The sequence below is a fragment of the Metopolophium dirhodum genome, chromosome 4 (genome assembly GCF_019925205.1).
Source record: "Metopolophium dirhodum isolate CAU chromosome 4, ASM1992520v1, whole genome shotgun sequence".
NCBI classification, from domain to species: domain Eukaryota; kingdom Metazoa; phylum Arthropoda; class Insecta; order Hemiptera; family Aphididae; genus Metopolophium; species Metopolophium dirhodum.
Window position 1 is genome coordinate 9,453,464 of NC_083563.1, and position 23,913 is coordinate 9,477,376.

The window sequence follows — 23,913 nt, forward strand, 5'->3', positions numbered from 1 at the left end:
TAATGTGTTTTTTTTCCCCCTTAGAAAATGTAACTCCACAACAATTGGTACTGAAAATTGTCTAGCCATGTGCTGTGGCCGAGGCTACACTACACAAACTATTGAACAGACGGAGCGCTGTCAATGCAAATACCATTGGTGCTGTTATGTAAATTGTCAAAACTGTACTAGCCTAGTAAAAAGGCAAATCTGTAATTAATTGTAATGATTCAAATATATATATATATTTGAGATTTTATTTTGTGAAAGAATATTTTTTTTTTTATAACCATGTGGTAAATAAACACAAAAAATAAAAATGGAAAAAGTTTTTCACAATTAAAATAAATTTAATATCTTTATTTTTTAATTTATTATTCCTAAACAAATTATAATATAATCAAAAATGTTATCAACTAATGTTGTAAAAATTATGGAACAATGAATAGTTGGTTTCAATAGATATAAAATAAATAGACATATTATCATAATAAAACTGGAGATCATTTGAATTCTATGCAACAGTTTTCAAATATAAATCCATTATAATTCTGTGTGTACTTCTGGTCCTGAAATAAGAAAAAATAATATATTTTAAAAACCGATAGAATAAATATAATGATTAAAATTTACAAAATTGTCATCCCCGTCCAATATAAAAGTAACTTGTACACGGTTGCAGCAAATTTGCGCCAAGTACAATGCTCTCAAGGGTATTACTTTATTTTTACAAGTTACAACAACTGCCTAGCTTCATTTTGCAAACATTAATACCTTCGTTCGTTGTTTCCGTCTTACAAACGCATAACATATAGATATGGCGTCCACTTATATGGTAAAGAAACTTTTCAGCTGCGACCAATTGTCGGAAACAGAAGCAGATAACGAAAACTGATTTAACAATTTAACAAGGAAAGTGGTCTGACCAAACCAGACAAATATCAGTCACCACCAGAGATTACTCTTATATTAGACAGATAGTACTTTGCACTTTTGTTTTATCTTCATACAATTTCAAGAGCCAGTTACCTTTTGATTGAGTTTCAACATTGAAAACTTCATCTTCATGTTCACTTTGCTTAATTTGTAATCTTTTAATTTCATTATCATAATCTTTCCATTCACTAACAATTCTCATTGCTGCCGTCAACTTGGCTTCTTTAGTTAATGGATTATTACACTATCATTTTAATAAAAAACAATGTATTAAAAGTAATTTTTACAATTATAAAAGTAAGATTTACTAAAATATTAATACTTACAAGATCAATAGTTTTGGCTGATTTTTTGGATGCATCATCACACCATGTTTCACACCAAAGCCATTCTTGTGGCAAACTTTTAATAGAAACTTGGTGAATCATGTTATTTGGCAAATCCTTTAAAAATATAACAATTAAGGTGTCATATTTTATTTTATTATTATTATTTATCTAACCTGATCTAAATTTGATAAACTATTTGGATCTTGACTAAGAGCTTGGTATTGACCTCGTAATCTATCACCAGCTGCTACTTTTCTAAAGCGTTTCAAATCTACTACATACAATGCACTGATATGATAACGACGACCCTGTAGATGAGTTTTCCAGTAGCCTTGTTTCCAAAATCTTTAAACAAATGCATTTTAAAATAAAGGTAAATACTATTTTTAGACAAAACTAACCTGAAGCCATCCATTTCTTTACGGCTTTCACAAAATGGAGTATACGCATATGGTGCACCACCTAAATCTAAATCAACTAATTCTTTCATATCAGCTCGGACTACTTGATCAGCATCAACAAATATAATTTTTTTAACATCCAATGGAAAAAGGACATCCAAAAACAATATTTTATAACCCCATATAGTTCTCTGTTTTTCTGTTTGTTGATGAAGCCAACGAGGCCATTTATATTCAACTAGTTCATATTGAAATTTATACTCTTGGGCCATAATAGGAAGAAAGTTCTAAAATAAAAAATGAATACATCAATAATAGTCATTAATCACACTAATTATTAAAACAAGAATTATAAACTCATTACATAAAATATAAATACCTTAACAGTTGGAGAAAGATAATTTTTAAGAAACCAGAATTTTACTGGAGATTTAGTATTTTTTAACACACTCAACATCATAATTCTTAAAAATCTTTCATATAAGTGGCCTGAAGCAACAGAAAATATGTTGATAGTTTCGTCAGTTGATTTATCAGGTGAACCCGAGCCGAAAGAACTATGAAAGAATGTATAATAAATAATATAATAATATAACATAATAACTATTTAAGAAAGGATAATATATTAGAACTAATAGAAATCATAAAAACCAACGGAAATTTAGCTAAAAAAATTAGCATTTCAGCAAAAATTAGTTTTATAGTTTAAATGGAAAAGTAAGTTTTTTCGGTTTGTAAATGATTTAGTTAAAATTTTTAGGAAAGTGCAAAATATATTTAACTTTATTTAAGTATAAAATAATTTGAATCTTACTTAGATTATGTTAAGGTTTTTCAAAAGACTAGGTAAATACTACAAGTTTCAAAGGCCCTATTAATAATATATAATATAAGATCTAGGGCTAAATTTACCTCATAAAACATAATAATGTATTCAAATTATAAAAAATTAAAAAACTAAAAATTTTCAATGTAATTTGCAACAAACAAATAAGTAGCTAACTCATCAGAAGATTATATAAACTATAAAGACCTAGAGTTCCTGATATGTTGGCATCATATAAAAAGAAACAGAATGTGATGAGTGAGGACTGACACAAATGATTAGCTACATTTACTCACCACCACATCAATAATAAAATATGTAAAGAAGTTTAATGTTCACTTTTATTCACCTGGTAATTGAATTCCATAAACCTTTATTTTCAGCATCATCATCACCCAAGACATTTAAACTCTGTTTGCCAGGTTTTTTGGCAACTTTGACTTTAATTATGTGAGAACGAAATGAACTGATCAATACTTTGATATCCATACTGTTTGGAGAACGGTCTGATCCTTCATGAGAAATAATGTCATAAATATCAGCTGAAGGGCCTTGTCGAAGTCTTAACATCCAAGCCCCTGGGTTAGCTTTCATTTGGAAATAACCCAAGTTGGCCATAACAATTGTATCTACCACTACTGGATTTGACTTAGTTCCTAGTGTCATTTGAAGACCACGAGGTGGATTCATGTTGACTGAATCATAACAATGACCCTCAAGCAGCAGATATTCCAATTCATACCGACTAAATTAATTAAAATAATGAAAATAATGAAATGTTAGTTTGCCATTAAGAGGACTCTATACAGATATTTGTTGTTTCCGTCTTACAAGTGCATAACATAACAAATTTACGCTCGGCAGATCACATTTCAGTTAGTTTAAAAAATAGAGTGAATCGACCTATTATGGAACATCATCTGTGTTTGTAAGTGGGTTTTTACAATAATTCAGTTTTTAAGTGAGTTATGAGCATTTTTATTTTACGCTATATTATATGCTCATAACTTACTAAAAAATTGAACTATCGTAAAAAACCCACATGCAAACACAGATTATATACTTACCATCAAGTTCCAAAATAGATCGATTTACTCAAATGTTTAAACTAAAGGAGCTAAACGCGTTCTCCTGAGCATAAATTTGTTATGTTACGCACTTTTAAGACTAAGACAAATGTCTGTTTAGCGTCCTCTTAAGCGGTTATGATTAGTCTTACAAACCTATAAACACCCATTTCAACATCTTCGAGTCGAATGTTGTCCAGATCATATGGAGATTCAATAGATTCAACCAACCAATTATCAGGTACATGAAGTATTTGTGTTAATAATGGACTAGTAGGCATATTAGAAAACTTTGCTATTGGATCAGGGGACAAATGGCCAGATTTATCAAAAATGACTTCAGGTTCAAGCACAAAACGATAAAAACTGAAATATAAAATACATAAAAACATGTACATTTTAGAATATATTATATTAATTCTTACCTTTTAACAGGCATATCACTGTTCTTATCAACACAATTAAAATATATATTTATGTTAGCATTGAGTACTCGTGATAATACAGAAATAATAGATCCAACTTTCTGAGCACCTCTAGACACAGGATCAACAATAACATTGATTTCAAAAACTGGTTCATCTTCGTTGCTGGCAGTTAATTTAATAACACTTCATAAAAAAAAAAAAATTATGAAAAAATTAACATTTATAATGAAAGTTACTAAGTACTACTAAGTTTTACTAAGTATGGGTTGTACTGTATTGCAATAAGGCTATAAAATGCCATAAATATTATGATATTTTACCTGTGTTTAGTAGAAACATCAGGTATAGAATGTCGATTTTTAGTTTGAGAACGGCTACTAATTAAGGCACTCGCTTTCATTATCATATCACTTGTAATATCCATTACATCTATAAATAATATAAACTAATTTAAATTATGTTTAATTTAATATGTCAAATATTAAGTTTTAATACAAAAAATAACTATATTACTTTTAAACTTATTAATGCCCAGAACAGTTAAAAATTATATTTATAGTAATTGATATATTTTTAAGTTTTAACGTACCTGATTCTTTAAGTATATTAAGAATTTTGTTTACACTGCCCTTTAATGTATGTTGTTCTAATAAAGCAAAATCATCAGTTAAAAAATCTTCATCTTCATCAAATGGACCCAAAATACGTCCATTTGTGATTATGCCGCTTTGTCCACTTTCAAAATTCAATGCTTCAAAAGCAAAGTTTCTATACAATTGTATATCTATTTTTGACACATCAAAATGTATCTCTTCCTACCCAAAATTAAATATAATATTAATATTTTAGATTACTATAATCAAAGGATATAAATCTTACTGGTAGTGAATTTATGACTTCAATATGATTTTTATTAACATTAATTGCTTGTGATAAATGCTTAACTAATATATTCAATTTATCTTCCTGTTTAAAAGCTTCAAAAACTATTTTATTGATTTTGATTATATGTTCATCGTTACTTGATGGATTCGGAACTACACCTATACGTGATTCAGAATCCGATTTCTGTAAGAAAAATGTTACATAAGAATAAGTTAAAGTTAAAACAAATGTAATTATGGTATATCCTAAATTTACAAAATGTATATGGATTATAGAATAGACTACAAGAAACAGAGAAAATATGGAACAAAGACCAACATTTAATTTAAAATTACTTATAATTGTTATCGTTATCGTAGAAGAGTAATAAATAACGGGATAACTTTCATATTTAGGCTATAACATAACCTTTTAAAACTACTAAATCATTGTACCATAAAATTAGTAATATTTTTAAAATCACAATTCTTTAAAATTATTAAAAAATATATAAATATTATTGTTTTCTATTTATATTATAGTTTTTTTTTTTTTTATATATGATTATCTTAGTGTATAACATATAACACAAAAACATGTTAATATGCTATACAATTTAAATTATGTTTCAAATAAATAATAGTTAATAGTAATATCTGTAATCGGGTTGTACAATATTCCACATATCCAATTTTCTAGTTCTAATAACTTTTGTATTTTTGCACCGAACACAATTATGTGTCACAACATAATGTTATAAAATTGACAATAAAATAAATAGGCTAGTAAAATCCTTGATAATGCCTAATCTAAACATCTAGTACATAAGAGAATCTGTATTAGACATTAGTGTAGTTTTAGACACTTTATATGTCAAATGATTTGTAGTGTTTGTAGAGTATAGAGATTTTGGAAATAAAACATTAACATATTCACTTTATAAACTAAATACAAAATTATAAAAAAATTGACAATGGTGAAAAATTAAATAATCATGCTACATTTTATGGAGTTGGTTGTACTACCAATATATGATATACAAGCTAATTTAAATAAATTTGAAGAGCTTATAAAAACTGCTGACAGTTAGATTCTAGAAAAACATTAAAAAGTGGTTTGCACTGATAAAAGTGTTATGTTTGGAAAATTTAAAATACTACACAATACACTTGTTCATTGTACCGAAAAGTCACTTCCAGGATAAAAAATGGCCTACATTTATTAATTAGATGATAGAAGGCTCATACATTTAAATTAAAGAAGTTATTTAATTATGTAAATTGTAGTATGTAATGTTAATACTTAATAATAATAACCTATAAAATGAAAATATTTAATTCTAACTAATTTATGAATGGACATACAATTTGAATTTATTATATATGCATTTTCCAGTACCCAGGCCAGATTTTCCAATAACCAAACACCGCCGCATACATGTCAGACTACAGAGAAAACATCTTATTGAGAATAGGTATTGATAGAAAAATAAATATCACATTATGTTATTTTTTTTTTACTTTTAGCTTCAGAGGTCATTGTTAGTAGAATATGTTTAAATATTATAAGTTACGTTATACATTATTATGTTACAAAAAACTTATTACTTAATATTTTATAAATTAATAAATACTATATTTTGATTTGAAGATTAAATATTGTAAATTATTTGCTTACCAAATGTTCAAATGTGTTTTTGATCAATTTGAAAGTAGACAGTTTAGAAAAATCTCCAACAATCCAGTGTGTAATTGGATTAATAGTAGATTTCTTAGTAAAAGTAGTATAATTTATTGACTTCAAAACAAATTCATGTTTATCTGATAATTGCAAATTTTTACTTGAGTCTGTATTGAGTACACGTGAGTTCAGTCTATAACAATTATTGTGTGGATCAATATACTTAATTTCACATAATTAATTGTAAATAATAATAATTTTTTTTTGGTTAATTACCTTGGCATTACATTTGGTTGTGTCATTAACCAATCTACAACATTGTCTGTATCAGTCAATTCTCTTTTGTATACAGCCTTTTGTAAAGTCTGCGTTTGAGTTACTAATTCTACTAAAACAGCTTCTTCAAAGTCTTCCTCCACCAAAGATTTTTCTTGTAATGGAACCCCATTAAGTAATACTTGAGGTAATTTTCTAAACCCTGTCTTTGCGACATACTCTTTTGCCAGTATTTGGGCAGTATCGTAATCACTGTCTTCTCCAAATATTTCATCAATAATTGCTTTGGGGTACTGCTTCTTAAATTCATTTAAGACATCATCAACAATAACATCTCTGTCTTCACTAATAGATGTATACATATTAGTTATGAAATTAAATGCAGACAATGGTTTAGATGTTTGCTCAACAATATAATTGTAAGCATTCAATATGGCTACACTAGCATCGTTTAGTCCTATGGCTGGCTTTGGCGAAACATTAAATACAATCCCAACTCGTAAAGGACTTTGATGGTTTAAAAATGAATCAGTTAGTTTTAGTAAAGGCCATGAACTTTTAGAAGCTGGATTACAAACAATTACTAGATTATACAGGTTACGACGAATACTTCGTAACATGCCAGGAAATGTTGGTCGAAGCAAATCATCAACTGAAGAAGGCCACCTCTTATATGTAGCATCAGTTTCTAAGTCATTTATCCATTGAATAGCAGAGTCCCTAATATCTACAGCATATGACTTTCCTTTAACACTTCCAAAATCCAACGCTAACATAGAAGAAATAGCTTTTTTGTCTGTAATGCCTATAACCAAAAAAACAATTTCAACATTTTTTCTTGAGTAAAAAAAATATTATTTACCTATAGAATATAACCCTTCCATTATACTCAATTCTTGAGTAGCTGAATCTAATATAGTTGACATATCTGTGATGTCTATATCAAAATACATTCCATTTAATAATAAAACTGTATCAGTAGGTTGTAAATTCAATCCCATTGAAAAACTATCTTGATTTTTTGATACTTCATCCCTTAGTTCTTTGCTAACTTTAACATTAGCCAATGATCTAGCCTAAAATAAATTAACATGCAAATTATACTTTAAACAATGGAATAAATTTTTGTTCAACATTACTTGAGTTGGAAAATTCTGAGCAATGTGAATAAAAGTTTGAATAGCATCTTGAGGTGGGCCACTCATAATTCTCTGTGCTGCTTGTAGGCTCAATTCTTGAAATTGCCAAGCCTTAAGAGGGGCTAGTTCACCACTAACCTCGGATAAATGAGTTCTGAATTTTAATAAATCCTGCTTTCTATCGGGGTATAACTCACTAAATTAAATGATTAAAAGTTTATCAGTAACAATAATAAACAGTAAATACTAATAAAATAAATTAAAATTACACAAGGCGTTTAAAATCAAATCCTTCAATTTCTGAAATATCTTCCTCATCTTCATTTCTATTCAAATCATTTTTATCTTTAACTACACTATCGTCTTCTGCTTTATATTCAGTTGATTTCATATGAAGTTCAACACCATAACCAGATAGGCGAACCTTCTGTTCACTCTTTTCCTATACAGAAATTATTGGTTCATGCAATTGTAATTACAACATATATTAAACAAATTACTTTTACAAAATGACGTAGAACATAGTCTATAGATCCTTCTTGAGCATATTGTTTTAATACTGTATGATAAGAAGCAAATTCTGCTGTTCCTAATTCACCATACAATATCGCTATGTTACTTCTGTTTTTAGAAGAAGGGTGATGATGATCTATATGATATGTTTCACACAAATGTTTTGAACCTTCAGCCTATAAAAAAGATTGTGTTCATTTTTTTTTTAAATGGATGATGTTTGCATAAGACTGAACAAAAACTAACACTTATCCGTTGTAAAACTTTTTTTAACTCTTCAACTGAACACACAAGTTCACCATCAATTTCTACAGAAGTGGAACAATGCACTCCTCGATCAGCTGCCATTTGAGCATACATTTCAATACGTGGTGAATATATATGCATGGATAGAGAAAATTTTAATAGTCTTAATTTAGAATTGGATAATAATAATTCAGCCTTAGATAATGCAATCTGGTATTTGATTTGATCATTATCTACAAAAATTGAATTAAAGATTAAAGATTTTATAATTATAATACAAATTATATTAATACTATATTCTTATTCTATACCAAGTTCACTTAAAGCTGGATTAAGCTGTGATATACTATCCACAAACAACCATAAAGAATATGGATTTTCTTCAGCCATATATTCTGCCATTTCTAAAACAAGTGGTACCATACTCCATTTTGTATCAATCATAGTCGTAACATATTTTCCTTTTTTAGAATTTTTATTTTCTGATTCACGTGTGAATAAAAAAATAATACAAATCAAACCAACTATAAAATAAAAGTTTGATGAATCTGAAACATAACATTAATTATTAATTACAATTTAACTTGAAATAATAAATGTAATAATTATTTAATTAAAAGCATATGCCATTTTACATTATTATAAAAAGGTATATTAATAAATAATATACTAAATATTTAAAAAAGGGTAGAATTAGGTATATTGTTAATGCACCATAAATCAAATAATTTGTAGCTCTAATAACACCTGTTTACTATTCAATAAAAAAAATAACTTCAATATAACATTTATTATTTCAAATGAAGTTTAATTCTAGATTACAAATTAATCAAAATTAATACCATTTTAAAATTATTTATTATATATATATATTTTTGTTTATATTTAGTATTATACTATTATGTGCTATTACTACTTGCTTGATGATAATTTTCTGAAAAAAATGAATAACTAAGTGAATTAGTTAGATAAAATGAAAAAAATTTAAACAAATCTTAAATTGATATAATATGTAATAAATTGGAAAAAATTAATTTATTAATTGGAAATATTTTAATGTCTAATTAATTTGGTAGGGATACTGAAGTAGGGATATTTATGGTTAATTTTAGCTTTTTCTCGGAAATTTAACTATGAAGTATACGGAACAATTCTTATTGGAAATTTAATTTTGTCCATAAACTTCCTTTGCCACTGAGGAGATAAACTATGTTTACCTATATTTTTAAAAAAACCTAGGTATTTATAGGGGTATTTACCATTATTTTTATAGCTCCGTTTATTTTTTTTTGGGTTCTGTTTAACAGATGGATTCCTTCTTCCTGTAAAAAAATATTATATTTAATAGGTACAGGTATTTATATAGATTTTGTAAATTTGTATATTGTGTTTGTAACAAAAATATTTAGTAGTAAAACAAAATAAAAATAAATCTTACTATGGTCATATTCCGATGATGTATATCTACCGTATGCATTAATGTTCGCCATTTTTAATTATAAGTTTCTTAGGAGAAATACAAGTATCCCAAATAAAACAAGTTTAATGAAAATAATTCATAACGCTGTAACATTTAATGCGTAAAAAAAGGTTATAAACATTTAAACATTAAACAAAAATTAATATTTTCTATTATACACATATTATCACATTACACATTTACAATTTTGAATATAATATTACATAGATAGGTACTTCACAGTAAATTACTGAATTTAATATTTACTGTCTCCAAAGCGCCCGACATAAACATGTAAACATTAAAAGCAAAAGATAACAATAACATACTACATACGTGATACGTCCTAACCTCAACGTGCTTACCTGCTTACATGTAATCGAATTTGGTTGGCTGATGATAAGGCTAACTGAATGCCGGATAAGTGATGACACGATTTATTCAAACAACATAGAGGTAAAGCCGTAAAGGTTAATACGTAATAAAGTAAACGGTATACCAATAAATATCAATAATTATTATTTATTATACTAATATAGGCAGTGGCGTATACATAACTTTTGTATGGGGGGGGATCAGTTGCAAACAAATTATTATGGAACAAAAATACCTAAACCTATATATGTGCACATTTAAATACCTAATAAATGATAAAACATATTATATATATTCAATACATTTTATTTTAAATTCTACAAGTAGTTATATGTAGTTATGACTTGTTCGTACAACTGACATAATATTTGTGGTTGATTTTTGTTTTTAGATAATAATATTTATTATTTAAGCTATTTTTAGCTATTTTTATATTTCTTTTTCTAATGTATAGGAAAATGTATTATTATACGCACGGACATGCGGGCGTCGTCTCCGCCGCGTTGATATCGGTGACGGTGGCGACTGGCGACGGCCCGTGGCTGGTCTGCCACATATTATTATCTTATAATAATTTATTATACTTGTATAATATATAATATACATATTATCAAATATCACATAATACGATTATATGAATATGAAATAAATATATGATTACTGATTAATATTAAGTAAATTATTTTTAATTAATTGTTGCATGACGTGTTAAAATAAAAATTTACAAAAAATCCTTGCCATTTTTTTCCTTGTAATTTCCTTACATTAAGTCATTAAGAACACTATTTTATAAAATTTAAAAAAAGGCCTATTGGGGGGGGATCTGACCCCCACATCCCCCCCCTTGTATACGCCCCTGAATATAGGTATAATATTACAATAGACATATCACATATAGGATCGTTATAGTCATAATAGTTATAACAATATTCTAAATTATAATTTATATTTTATCGTATTATTATTTTGACTCTTGAAAATAATATGTTTTGTATATAATGTAGAACTCTTTGTCTCTTTCCTAATTTTATAGCGGAGAAAAACACAATTTTCCTATGGAGAAATAATAAAATAATATTATTAAACTGCATGTAGGCGTATTTACGATTTTGACGCCCTTTTTATCTCAGTTTCTTTTTACTCATTGTCATAAAAAACTTCACAAGCCCCTCTCCAATTTACAATTTACTTTTTCTCTCCGTTAAAAGTGCAGGCCTTGAAACCAGTAGATATAAACCGTTGAAAAACCGAAATCGAAAACAAAATCAAAACCGAAACAGAAAAAAATTGGATACCGGTATTATAATTAGAAAAATATTATTTAAAACGGTTAGTATTTTTTTTGAAAATCTTTGTATCTTGACATTTTGAAAAGTTTACTTTACACAACAGGCGATTCAAACGCTTGATCCGGTGATTCAAAAAAAATAATAAACTAAGAATGAACGTAAATAGTCCAGGCCTTGAATCCGATATTAAATCCAAAACCGAAACCAAAAAAAAATTGGAAACCGGTATGTAAAATCGAAATTTTTTCAATCGGTTTCAACTTTTCAAGCCCTGTAAAACTGATAACCCAAAATGTATATTATTGCATTTATGCTTCAACTAATTTAGAGGAGAATGATTTAATTTTATCATTACCACTCTATTTATTCCTAATAAAGAGTCAACTTTTATAATCAAATAAACAATTATTATTTTTGATTTTTGTCTTTTTATGACAATATAATAAAATACATTATATTATATAGAAATGAGGACAGGCTCAAGCAAAAATAGTGAACTAGGCAAAATCAAATTTTGCCGCCCTTAACAATAGAATATTATCAGTATTTTGAAAATGCCGCCCTCTTACTAAAGTGCAGCTTAAGTGCCGCCCTAGGCGTGGGCCTATGTCGCCTACCCCTTGAGCCGGGCCTGATAGAAATATGTATATAGAAATGTAAAAGATATTATATAAGGATACAGGTTATCACCATTGTTATATTCTGTGTTATCACTAATATAATTTCTCAACAAGTCCAATAAAATAAACCTCCGAGGACTATGATTTTGCCCCCCCCCCCTTAAATACGCAACTGATGTAATAATATAAATAAACAAACTAAACAAATAGGAATCTAGGAAAAAAATGTATAAATGTCAATAAAAAATTATTTATCCAGACAAAAAGCTTAAAAATGTAATACTATGTTTTTTTATAGCTAAAATATTAACGATACATGTAGGCATCATGATTATTTTTTATAAGTTAAAATAAATATAAATTTAATAAGTTTAAAGTTCAAATTTTGTCAAAACCACAGTTAATTAATTTATAGTTCAAGACTTATAAAATATTTAATGTGGATAGCTAAGGATAGATAATTTAATACAAGGTCTTTCATACAATAGTAGTTCATACTTTTTTCGAAAAATAACAGTTAATTTTAGGAAATACAATGTATTTTCAAAAATGAATTTATTCTGGTAAGACTTGTATGAAATTTACGTCTTGCTTACTATAGACTATAGTTGACAGTTGAAACTTGATAAATATTTTTAGGGGTACTGGACCCCCCCCCTAGAACCTTTCCGAAAAAAAAAAACTAAACATTTTTACATATTTGCAGACCCCGCCCGATTTATGTAAGCACGCGCGGACAAAATTTTTCCCATGAACAAAATATTTAAATGAAATATAAAATTAGGTAACGGACGCGGTCGAACGCTCAAAAACCCGCCGACGCACGTAACTAAACTTTTCCTTGTATCGTATATTTGTATGTATTACCACTTAGTAAAATACCCGTATTAGATAAACATCGCAATAATTCTCGAAACAGTCGAGAAACATTGCAAGAAACATTGCAAGAAACATTGCAAGAAATGGACGACGCTCACCATTCTTCAATAAACTATTTCTATAGGTAGCTATTATTAATCTATTTTAATTTTTTCCTTTGTAAACAAGGCAGTTATTGTCATTTACTTCATGTTTGTATTTCGTTGCCGAACGACGGCGGCTGTTACAAGTACAGTTCATATATTTTCTCCAATAAAATAGATAATAGGTATCTATTACGTATGTAAGTAGGTACCAAATAAATATATGATAAATTAGTAAATAATAATAATAGCTCATTGATCTGATAACTCGTAAGGAATATATTATTTTTAATAACAACATCAATGTAATTTGCGCGGCGTTAACTGGCCGACAATATTAGTGTTCATCTAGGACCATGTTTACCTACGTAGGTACTATTTATTTTCTGTCCTGACTTACAGAGATTAGCTATAGTGATATGGATGATTGTTGTCATGTCAAATTTCTACAATTTAAAGATTCTCTCTTACCACAAGAAATTTCGGATGGACTTCGTAAAAAAAGACGATTAGATTTTGTACTTTAAAATTATAAAATATACTTGGGTTATAATTAGCCCATGAAGTTTAATACCTATTAAAATTTAATAAAACAACTAGTTATAATATTTTCTATTCTTATAATCTATTAAAAATTAAATCATGTCAGATTATGTTAGAATTATTGGACCTCCCACCCCTCCCAGAAAAAAATTGAAAATACGCCCTGAATATATTTATCAGATAATAATCACATTTCTGATATTACTTCTTAGCCAAACAGTTTTTGGATCAGAATTCAGAAGGGTTATACATTTTCTTCGCTTATTTAACCCGTCAGTGACCGCGCGTTCACCTCGTTAGTATTTTGAGAGCCACTTATTTATTTATTACTTGATTCATCTGATACTCTTTATACCTCTCAATCGACACATGTTTAAATATACTTTTGCGAATATTATAAATTTATAAATAATTCTTGATTAGATATCGACATGCAATGTTAATATCCATAAATTGAGCGTTGCAATAATGCAGTGTTGCACTCATTCAATAGATCGACTTTTTCGTAAACTCGGAACGATTTTTAAGGAGCACACAATATTCATATGCATACTTGCATAATAATCATCAAAATATTCTAGACCACTAGTGCCAAGTTGACTGATAATGATTATATTATGTATGAAAAATTATAAATTAATTTTTAGTGGTTAACAATTTATAATGAAGAAAAATTGTAAAAACATTTTTTGTAAAAGATTAAAATATAAATAATTTGTTGTTGGTTTCAATATTTTTAGATTCTGAGCGAAGCGACGAATGTATTGATTTTACAATGATGTGTGTTTTTTTTTTTAATTTTTTTATTTTTGTGTCTGTCATCGCCTTTTAGGACAGTAAAAGTGCTTGGATTTTCTTCAACAGTAACTTTTCTGATAGGAAAGTGAATCTAGTTGGTACTTTGGAGGGTCAAAAGTAAAAATATTTCCCAGTAGTTTTCAAAAGCGACGTGAAAAACAAAAGAAAAATTAAGGAAAAACGGGAATTTTTACGCAAAATCTGTTTTTGAGAAAATCGATTTTGGTTTTTGGTGTAACTCTAAAACAAATGACCGTAGGACATGAAATTTTGACTGAATGTTTATATTAGCATTTTCTATACACCATACAATTTTGAAAATATTTTGACTCTTTTTGAGCTGTTTACGGACATTGTCAGTTTTAAATTTTTTTAGTTTTTTTTTCTATAAATATCAATAAAATTTTATCTGTTGAGTAAAAAAGCTTGAAAATTTAATAGAAGGCTCCTAGGTTATTTTTTCAAAGGCAGATGAAAAAAATTAAAAATCCTTAGTCACAGTTTTTATTTATAAGCATTTAAAGTTCAAATTTTGACAAAATACGGAAATATCACGAAAATTAGCAAATTATTTTGAGTTGAGAATTCATAAAAATTTTTCTTTTTAAATCTAAGGTTTTAAAATATAATATAAGATTACTCATAAGTTTGTCTACCTTTATCAAAAAAAAAAATGTCTACAAGAAACTTAAATTAAATTTTTATGAGCGTCTGAAATTTATATTTTTACAACATTTGATATTCACTTGATTTCTCATGTAACAATTTTCTTATTTTATTGTAATTAAAAAACGAATGACTGTAAATATTAGAAAATTTCACTGAATGTTTATATTAGCATTTTCTATACACCATAAAATTTTGAAAATATTTTGACTCTTTTTGAGCGGTTTACGGACATTGTGAGTTTTCAATTTTTTTAGTTTTTTTTTTCTATAAATATCAATAAAAAAATTTTTGTTGGGTAAAAAAGCGTGAAAATTTAATATAAGGCTCCTGATATATCGTTCTAATAGCAGTTGAAAAATATTAAAAATACATAGGCACAATTCTTTTTTATAAGCATTTAAAGTTCAAATGTTGACAACATTTATCAAATTTATAATTTATTAATTATTTTGTAGTTAAAAATGTATAAAATGTTTATTATTATTAATAAACTTTTATGGCCAAGGATTGAAAATTTAAAACAAGGCTCCACGTAAATAGGTTATATATAAATTACTTTATTCACAATAATATCATCAAATATACTTGGTAATATCATAGGCTGACTGACCGTTTTCGCTCAGAATCGTTTTTCTTATACAATGATATTATATCATTGAATTCAAATTTAACACCATCCATTACAGTGACCCACTTGTCACCGCTACTGTACAGCAGAGCGACACCCACTTATCCACCTTTTTGTTCATTGTATAATAAATAATGATGAAAAACAACGAGATGATCTCAGCGTTCACTCAATACCAATGGCAGGACTCTGCATAGCAATACCAACGACGGGTTAATATATAATATAGTACATAAGTACGTATTATTAATCAATTATAATTTCTATCAACAATTTTAGTAATGATATAACACAAAATATAATGTTTATACATAAAATACTTGTTACCTTATTAAATATTATTAAGTATTATTAGTATTGTACAAATTCAAATTTTTCAAAGGAAATATTTATAATACAATCATTATTAGGTAACTAATAGACTTGTTTTGGAACTATATATTCAATCATTATCTTCAATTAGTTTTACAGTAATATTAAAAAATAAAATACATGTGGAATCAATACAAGTAGTTAAAAATGTGCTTAAATTATATAATGATATTTCATGTACTTCAATGTTCAATAAGGTGAAAATTTATCATTTTTATCTCTTTTCTTATTTATTTGTTTTTTATTGTTAATACTTCCTAATAGTTCTTTGAGTCCAGTCAATGCTCCTAAAGCCCCTAAACCATTTGGATTTGACAATAATGTTGCCAAAGTTTCAGTTGTTGTTTTTGCATCTGCTGTAAAATTAGATGAAAATTCTTCATCATAATCCACTGATTCTCCAGATGATTTATTATACTGATCAACACTGTTAACAAAACAATAAATACATTATTGAATCTTATCAAATATTAAATTATTACCAACCTTAAGTTAATCAATGTTTTAGCCACATTAACAGCATCAGCTTGTCCGCTTATTGTTATAGCTCTTTCCATTTTTCCAGAAGCCTCATGCTCTTCAGTATTTGAAATTCTTATCATGGCCCCACTTATTCTTCTGTATATACATAATATATAATAATTATAATATTTATTTTATTTTTAATTGGGACTGCACCTAAGATAACATAATTTTTAAATTTGAAAACATAAAATTTGGAAGTATATAATAATAAGATGCATGTCCGGTCACCTAAAACTTGTGTGTGTACTATGTGTTGTGGTGTAAGCGTTTCGGTCAGCAGTTGTTAGGATAAACAGTTAAACATGTATTAGATATAATATGATGAATCATGTATGTATCCAAGTGCGCCCACAGGAAAATATCCCACCCGAGGCAAGATAAAGATTACTTAAAATTTAATATTAGTTATAGTAATATTTATGTATATATATATATATCTAGTACATGTAATTAAAAAATACTAGGGGAGGCTATGGCCTCATAGAGGCCTATGCTCCATTCTAAAAAAAGTTTAGAAACACTGCGGGGCCTCGGAAAAGTAGGACCACTGTAATTGGCCAATAGTTGGCACACTGATGGCAGCCAATGAGGTTTTTTTCCAAACTTATTTGGAATAGAGTATGGATGCATGCAAAAACAGTATGGTTGTAGGAATTTTTAGTAGCAAGATAACAAGTAAATTTCTCTATGCGATTACTAAAAAATAATAAGTGAATTGTAACCCAAACAATTGTTTAATCATATTTTTATAGAATAGACTATAAATAAAAGTAGTGTACTAAAATAAATTACCTAATTTCAGCAATTTTTGTTCCTCCTTTACCTATAATACACCCAATTATGTCATTGGGAATAGCCATCTCATGTGTAATATGCTGTTGTGAAGTTTTTGAACTGACACCACCACCTCGCAACTGACTACCCGCTAATGCAGCAAGCACTAAAATAATAATTAATTTAAACATTATATAATAATTACCAAGGTTGGAATATAAAAACAAATTTAAAATACCTGATGGATCTAATCCAGAACCGGCAATTAAATTTGGAGCGATACTTGCAATAGTATTTAATGCTGCATTTGAAGCTGTTTGCTGTGAAATAAATGTATGTAACATAATATTAAAGAGATTGCAAACCGACAGTTACTAAGAATTCAAAATAGGCAATTTTCAATTGTATGCACACATGTCTTGAAATGTGTATGTAGCGCACCCGGACTAGCACATACAATTCACTGCCATGGCGTTGCACACATGGGCGGTAAACAATTTATGTTCATTTGTATACGTACTTCTTGTAAATCCTACCAATGGACCTGATAACGCGATAAGACTTCTGAAAACTGATTTTAATTTGTTAATATAGACATATTTTAGATACTTGAGATCGATCACATTTCAAGATATTTAAATATTCAAACAAAATTTACAGGAATTTAGGAAGACAATTTTAAAAAAGTGGCCTGTTCGATCTCAAGTAGACATAATAACAAATTCAAATCAGATTTCAGAAGTCTTATCGCGCTATCTGGTCCATCGGTATGATTGACAAAAGATTGGTACATTTTTGTTGAAATAATTGTCCGTTTGCAATCCCCTTAATTCATAAACTATATATTTACATCACCAACTGCTGGAATTGCTAATGATCCTTGAAGAGTATATGCTTGGCCTCCACAAAGTACTACAGGCCCTGGTTGTGACACAAAAGGTCTGTAAGCAACTGTAGGCCCTCTTCCTGGTGTCTAACATAATAACAGACATTAAGATTATCAATTAATATTAAAACAGTAATAATTATCACTACTTTTATACATACCTCTAACATCACAATACATATTTGATGAATTGCCTCGGTGATGGCTTCTGCAGTACCACTAATACTAACCGTTCTTTCTGTAGAATTTTGTAATAGGTCTGATGCTACATTTACCATAGCTCCACTAGCTTCACGTATTTCTCTAATTTTTACACCTCCTTTTCCAATTAATGATCCACATTGAGAGGCAGGTACAATAAGTTTTATTGTCGTAGAATTATTACTCGATGGTTTTCGACTATTTTGAAGGTGTGTAGGGGAATTCTGTAAATATTGTTAAAAAATAAAATCATTTAATTAAAGAAGTTTTATATTTTCATTATCTGACCACACTGACTATAATTTTATAATAACAAATAATATGTTAATATTTAATAGACATGTTATGTAATGAAATTATAAAAGTAACACAAAATATGATATTAATTCAATAAATCAAATGAACAATAATTCTAAAAACTATTTTTGAGATGACTTGTATATTGCAGACTTAAGAGATACCTACATACAGAAAATTAATTTCTATTAGATAGCTTTAAGTCAAAAAACAAACATAATATTAAAATGGACGAAAATATAAGGTTCATAGCTACAATACTTCCAACATTTTCTTTATATTCAAAACTTCTATATATTGAAAATTTTTTAAAAGATATGAGTTAAGTAAATTATGAACATTGTATAGGGTATTTATTCACTAGCAAATTACAAAAATATAAAAACCCTACTGAACCGTATACATGAATATAAAAAGAAAAATAACTCATAAATGTGTATACAATTTACAGTTTTTATACACAGTAAATAAATAATAATAGTATTACTATTGTTGAAAAATGTATTAAGTGTTAAAATTTAAATTTAAAATGTATACCTACAATAAATGAATGGTAAGAGTTGTACAACACTTATAATATGGTATAAGTCAACTGTCTAGTTAATTTTTATGTTAACAAGTAAAATATATTTAATCCATTACTTAATAAATTTATTGAATTGGTTTACCTGCTCTAAAATTTTTGTAATTAATGCAAATGCTTTTTGTATTATATTGATGTTTCCAGTGACAGTCACTATACGCTCTGGGGTTGAGCTATCAGTGATAGTAATTGTTGCTTCAGACTATTAATAAAAGAAAAGAGAAGAATTATATAATTAATTAATTAAATATATTTTTGTCACGTATTAGGTAATAATAATATAATACTAAAATGGTATTTGCTGATTTGCTATATTATACTGTTAATGTATATTATAAAATGCCTCATCGCATTGGTGTTAATAGGGGGACCCCCACATCAAGTCCTTATCAAGTAAGTACTAAATAAATTTAATTTAACCACTACCAATTTTTGATTTTTAAATCATTTCATCACAACTTAAAGTTATGCTATTTTTTTGTAAAATATTGAAAGTATGAACAATTTGTATATTGTCTAATATATTTTTAATTATGTACTTTTGAATTTATTTCATTTGGAAACTCAAATAAATAAATTACCTACTCAAAATTATCATATAGATAATATGTGCTAGTATTTTCTATTAACATAAATGAATAAATATAAATTTTTTTTCACAGTTAAAAAAATTAACCCAATAAATGTAATTGAAAAAAAATTTAATTTTGTAAACATACAATAAGAAGTGTTGTGTTTTCCATAGAAAATGTTTTGAGAGAATTATATGTTTTTCACCTGTATATTTTACTAAGTTTTCCCAATATAGTATATCTATTGAATGTAAATTATTTAAGTAATAATTTGTATTTGTATCTCAATAACTATAGTTGAAGGGGAGAGGGGAATGATGAGCTACACTCCATATTTTTTTAAGCCGATATTAAGAAGGACTTGAGTCAGTTCTACCAAAAAGTTGGCCTATTTGCATTTTGCACCTATGGTATACCGGTGTACTGCATAAACACTTGTAATGTATAATTACTTGGTTTCTAAGATCTCTAACAACTTCTCCATATTCTCCAATAAGTGGAAGGATTTCCTAAAACAATTGATATAAATACAATTAGTGATTTAAAGATGTTATAAGTTACATTACAAATTAAATATTTACATACTGGGTTGCATACACAACAAATAAACATCTAATGAATTAATGTTGGCCACTTAAAAATGATTGGTCTACTAAATTTTAGTAAACCATTTAATTCATCATTTTTTATACACAATTTAGTATTAGACTTAGGTATATAGTATAGGGTGTCACATAAAATTGCTTTATTTAATGGTTTACTTAAATTGGATGAACCAATTATGCCATTAAATCATATTTAAGGGACCATTAGCTCACTATTGATCTATTTAATGTTTAGTGGTTGTTTATGCAACCCGTCATTAGTCTATGGAAATATTCCACAAAAATGTATAACTATATTATAGCCATAATTACTGATAATATAAATTCATATATTTGTACCTTTCCCATAAGTATTCTAATGGTTAACACAACATCAGAATAATGTCCATCTGCAGGATCATAATCTAGCCCTTCATGTGCAGCCATTCTTAACAAAATATAAATTAATTAACTATAAAAAAATAATAATATGGAAAACAAAGTTGTTCCTTTTTAGAATGGGTAATAATATGTTAATTTAAATTAATTTAAATATCACATTTTCTTAATTATTTTGTTTTAAAAATAAAAATGATTAAACGTTATCACTCATCAGTTATTATCTCTTATCATTTCACCTCTTCTGTGACCATACCACGGTTTTGGATCACTGTATAATAATATGGTATCACAATGGTAACATGGTATTGAATTAATATCAGTCGATAGTTGATAGTCGAATAGTCGATAGATAATAATAAATAAATAATAATATTATGTAAAACACCACTGACTGTATTATAATTTCCTATTTCCTATCACGCTGCCACACTACCACCGTGGCGCGGTCCACAAACTGAAATTAATAGGATTTATATAATGGTGCACTTTATAACCGTTTTAAGTTAGGACAGGTTATAACTTAAAGTTACCTAACTGGTTAACTATAATAGCTATTTATGAATAGACTGTTCTATGTACTTGTACTAATTACTAATATTTTGTCGTATTGCATTTGTAGCATAATAGAAATGTATTATTTTATATTTTATAAAACGAATGCACTTAAATGGAGTAGTTTCCCAATCTGTGCTATGTAGACCGTGTGGCCTAATGGATAAGGCGTCGGACTTCGGATCCGAAGATTGCAGGTTCGAGTCCTGTCACGGTCGCAGATGTGTTTTTTTGCAATTTTTTCACACCAATTTGTATTTAATTTCCATGGCGTTTAAAATTAAAATTTTATTTATTAAGCATTGTTTTAATCACGATTTAAGATATTTAAGGTATATCTTAAATCGTGGTTTTAATTAATATGGATTTTTTTTCAGAGGTAAAAACATTGATCTCAAAGTCGAATCAAATTAGACCTAAAGTCCTAAACATTTATATTATGTTCAATTTGGCCTACCTGTATAATATTATAATATAAAAATGAATCTTTGTCTGTCCACTATGCATTCGTAAACCATTCGATTGAGATGAAATTTGGTACAGATCTTGGGGAAGTAGATATGATGCTACATTTTGTCGGGATGGCTATAAATTCAAATATAATATAATTTACACTTAAAAAGACATTGCTTTAGCGTGTTACACCCAAAAAGAGTTGAACAATCGCAATTATTTTCCTGGCAACGCAGTTAGTATCTGATGAAGTAAAATGTTTAATTAATTAAAATTTTTCAAAAATGTATGATTTTATATTTTTAACTATTTATAAATTATAAGTACCTATATATATATATTTTAGTTAAATAAAAAAATATTGATAAAAATGATTGGCCTGATAAGCCTCACAACTTATTAATTATCACATAATATTTCACGTTTTGTGCAATGTACCTACCTAAAGTCATACGCCATAAGGGAAGTATAATTTATGTTCCTATTAATAATTTTTTTATTATATTAAATATGTAAGCATTAAAAAAAACTATTTATCTGCAATGATTGCTAATGGAGCCCTAATTCCTCAGAGAAATAATACATATATTCCTTATGATATTGTTTAGTTATATTTAATTTTGTTGATATATGATATATGTGTATAACTTTTAGTGTTAAAAAACTGTGAAATTAAGTGCTAAGAAATAAAAACAATAATTTATGTGCCTACCTATATTTGTACTTATTTAATTAAATGTAATATATTATAATATGTAGGCATTATGATTTGGTATAATATGGTCATATGGATAGTTTTGCTACCTGTAGGCTACATTATTAACAAAAGCAAATAATATTTCGTGAACAATTTGTTTGTTCAATGGTTTAACAAATTAATGAACAAGTACGAAAAAAATTACATAGAACGCTCAAAATATAATATGTAGGTACACTGTAGTAATGTAGCAAGTTGCAATTCTGTGACACTACAACAGTTAGACTTCTGATGATTGGTTGATCATATAAAATCCTAACAAGTTATAAATATCGTAATCAATTTAAAATGGTCATGTATTCGTATAATTATTTAGGTAGGTATTTATTTTCAGTACAAATGAACAGAAAACGTTTAAAATCAGTTTCAACATTTAGTTTAGGTATACTTTATACTTTAAGTAAATAATGTAATATAACAAATATTGATAAAATATTAATAATATAATATATTTATATAATATATCAGTATTATTCTAAGGTTAGTCCATAAGTTTCCTACATGACACCCTTGTGTTAAATATACCAGTTTCCCCACAATTTTCCATAGACCGTGTGGCCTAATGGATAAGGCGTCGGACTTCGAATCCGAAGATTGCAGGTTCGAGTCCTGTCACGGTCGAAAAATTTTTTTTACTGCCAATCGTAATTATTAGTTATTTTATAATTCGTATTAAAAAAAACATTGTTCACAATTTATACAAAATACGATCTACATTCTTTATTAATATTTTTATAGATTTAAACCCAAGTTATTTTATATTAATATTTAAAAAATGTTTTTTTTTATATTGATACATTGCAGTACTTGACCAGATTTTTTTGTAGGAATAAAAGATAAGTATCAATGTATAAGGGAATATTTTTTATACATTTACAACTTATTTATCAGTTTGGTTATTTTACCAATTATTGATTTTATGTTTTAA

The 23,913-nt window shown here is 27.4% G+C and overlaps 3 protein-coding genes and 2 non-coding genes across 5 annotated transcripts in view; 3 read left to right on the forward strand and 2 right to left on the reverse strand.

Annotated features, from left to right (window-relative positions):
- Positions 1-341, forward strand: part of LOC132943142 (protein Wnt-11b-like) — a 28,532-nt gene extending 28,191 nt beyond the window's left edge. The window contains exon 5 of the mRNA XM_061011983.1: positions 25-341. Coding sequence (XP_060867966.1) covers positions 25-199 — 175 coding nt within the window. The 3' untranslated portion in view covers positions 200-341. The remainder of the gene's footprint in view (positions 1-24) is intronic.
- On the reverse strand, positions 319-10,386 carry LOC132943138 (UDP-glucose:glycoprotein glucosyltransferase). The gene is made up of 23 exons (XM_061011976.1): positions 10,368-10,386; positions 10,123-10,248; positions 9,944-10,006; positions 8,996-9,232; positions 8,685-8,917; positions 8,426-8,614; positions 8,195-8,367; positions 7,926-8,121; positions 7,649-7,862; positions 6,787-7,591; positions 6,508-6,703; positions 4,846-5,034; positions 4,556-4,781; positions 4,287-4,395; positions 3,964-4,149; positions 3,695-3,904; positions 2,821-3,216; positions 2,025-2,202; positions 1,646-1,932; positions 1,418-1,589; positions 1,242-1,358; positions 1,009-1,159; positions 319-548 (listed from the first exon to the last, which is right to left on the reverse strand). Exons 2-23 carry the CDS (start codon positions 10,172-10,174, stop codon positions 523-525), a joined length of 4,605 nt encoding a protein of 1,534 aa, XP_060867959.1. The 5' UTR covers positions 10,175-10,248; positions 10,368-10,386; the 3' UTR covers positions 319-522.
- A 6,064-nt stretch (positions 10,387-16,450) lies between these two features.
- On the reverse strand, positions 16,451-21,412 carry LOC132942823 (poly(rC)-binding protein 3-like). The gene is made up of 9 exons (XM_061011474.1): positions 21,182-21,412; positions 20,690-20,746; positions 19,751-19,867; positions 18,746-19,009; positions 18,549-18,671; positions 17,937-18,018; positions 17,717-17,864; positions 16,886-17,017; positions 16,451-16,826 (listed from the first exon to the last, which is right to left on the reverse strand). Exons 1-9 carry the CDS (start codon positions 21,266-21,268, stop codon positions 16,589-16,591), a joined length of 1,248 nt encoding a protein of 415 aa, XP_060867457.1. The 5' UTR covers positions 21,269-21,412; the 3' UTR covers positions 16,451-16,588.
- A 508-nt stretch (positions 21,413-21,920) lies between these two features.
- Positions 21,921-21,993, forward strand: Trnar-ucg (transfer RNA arginine (anticodon UCG)). The gene has a single exon. It is a non-coding gene; the product is annotated as a tRNA-Arg (tRNA).
- A 1,540-nt stretch (positions 21,994-23,533) lies between these two features.
- Positions 23,534-23,606, forward strand: Trnar-ucg (transfer RNA arginine (anticodon UCG)). The gene has a single exon. It is a non-coding gene; the product is annotated as a tRNA-Arg (tRNA).
- The last annotated feature ends 307 nt before the right edge of the window (positions 23,607-23,913 follow it).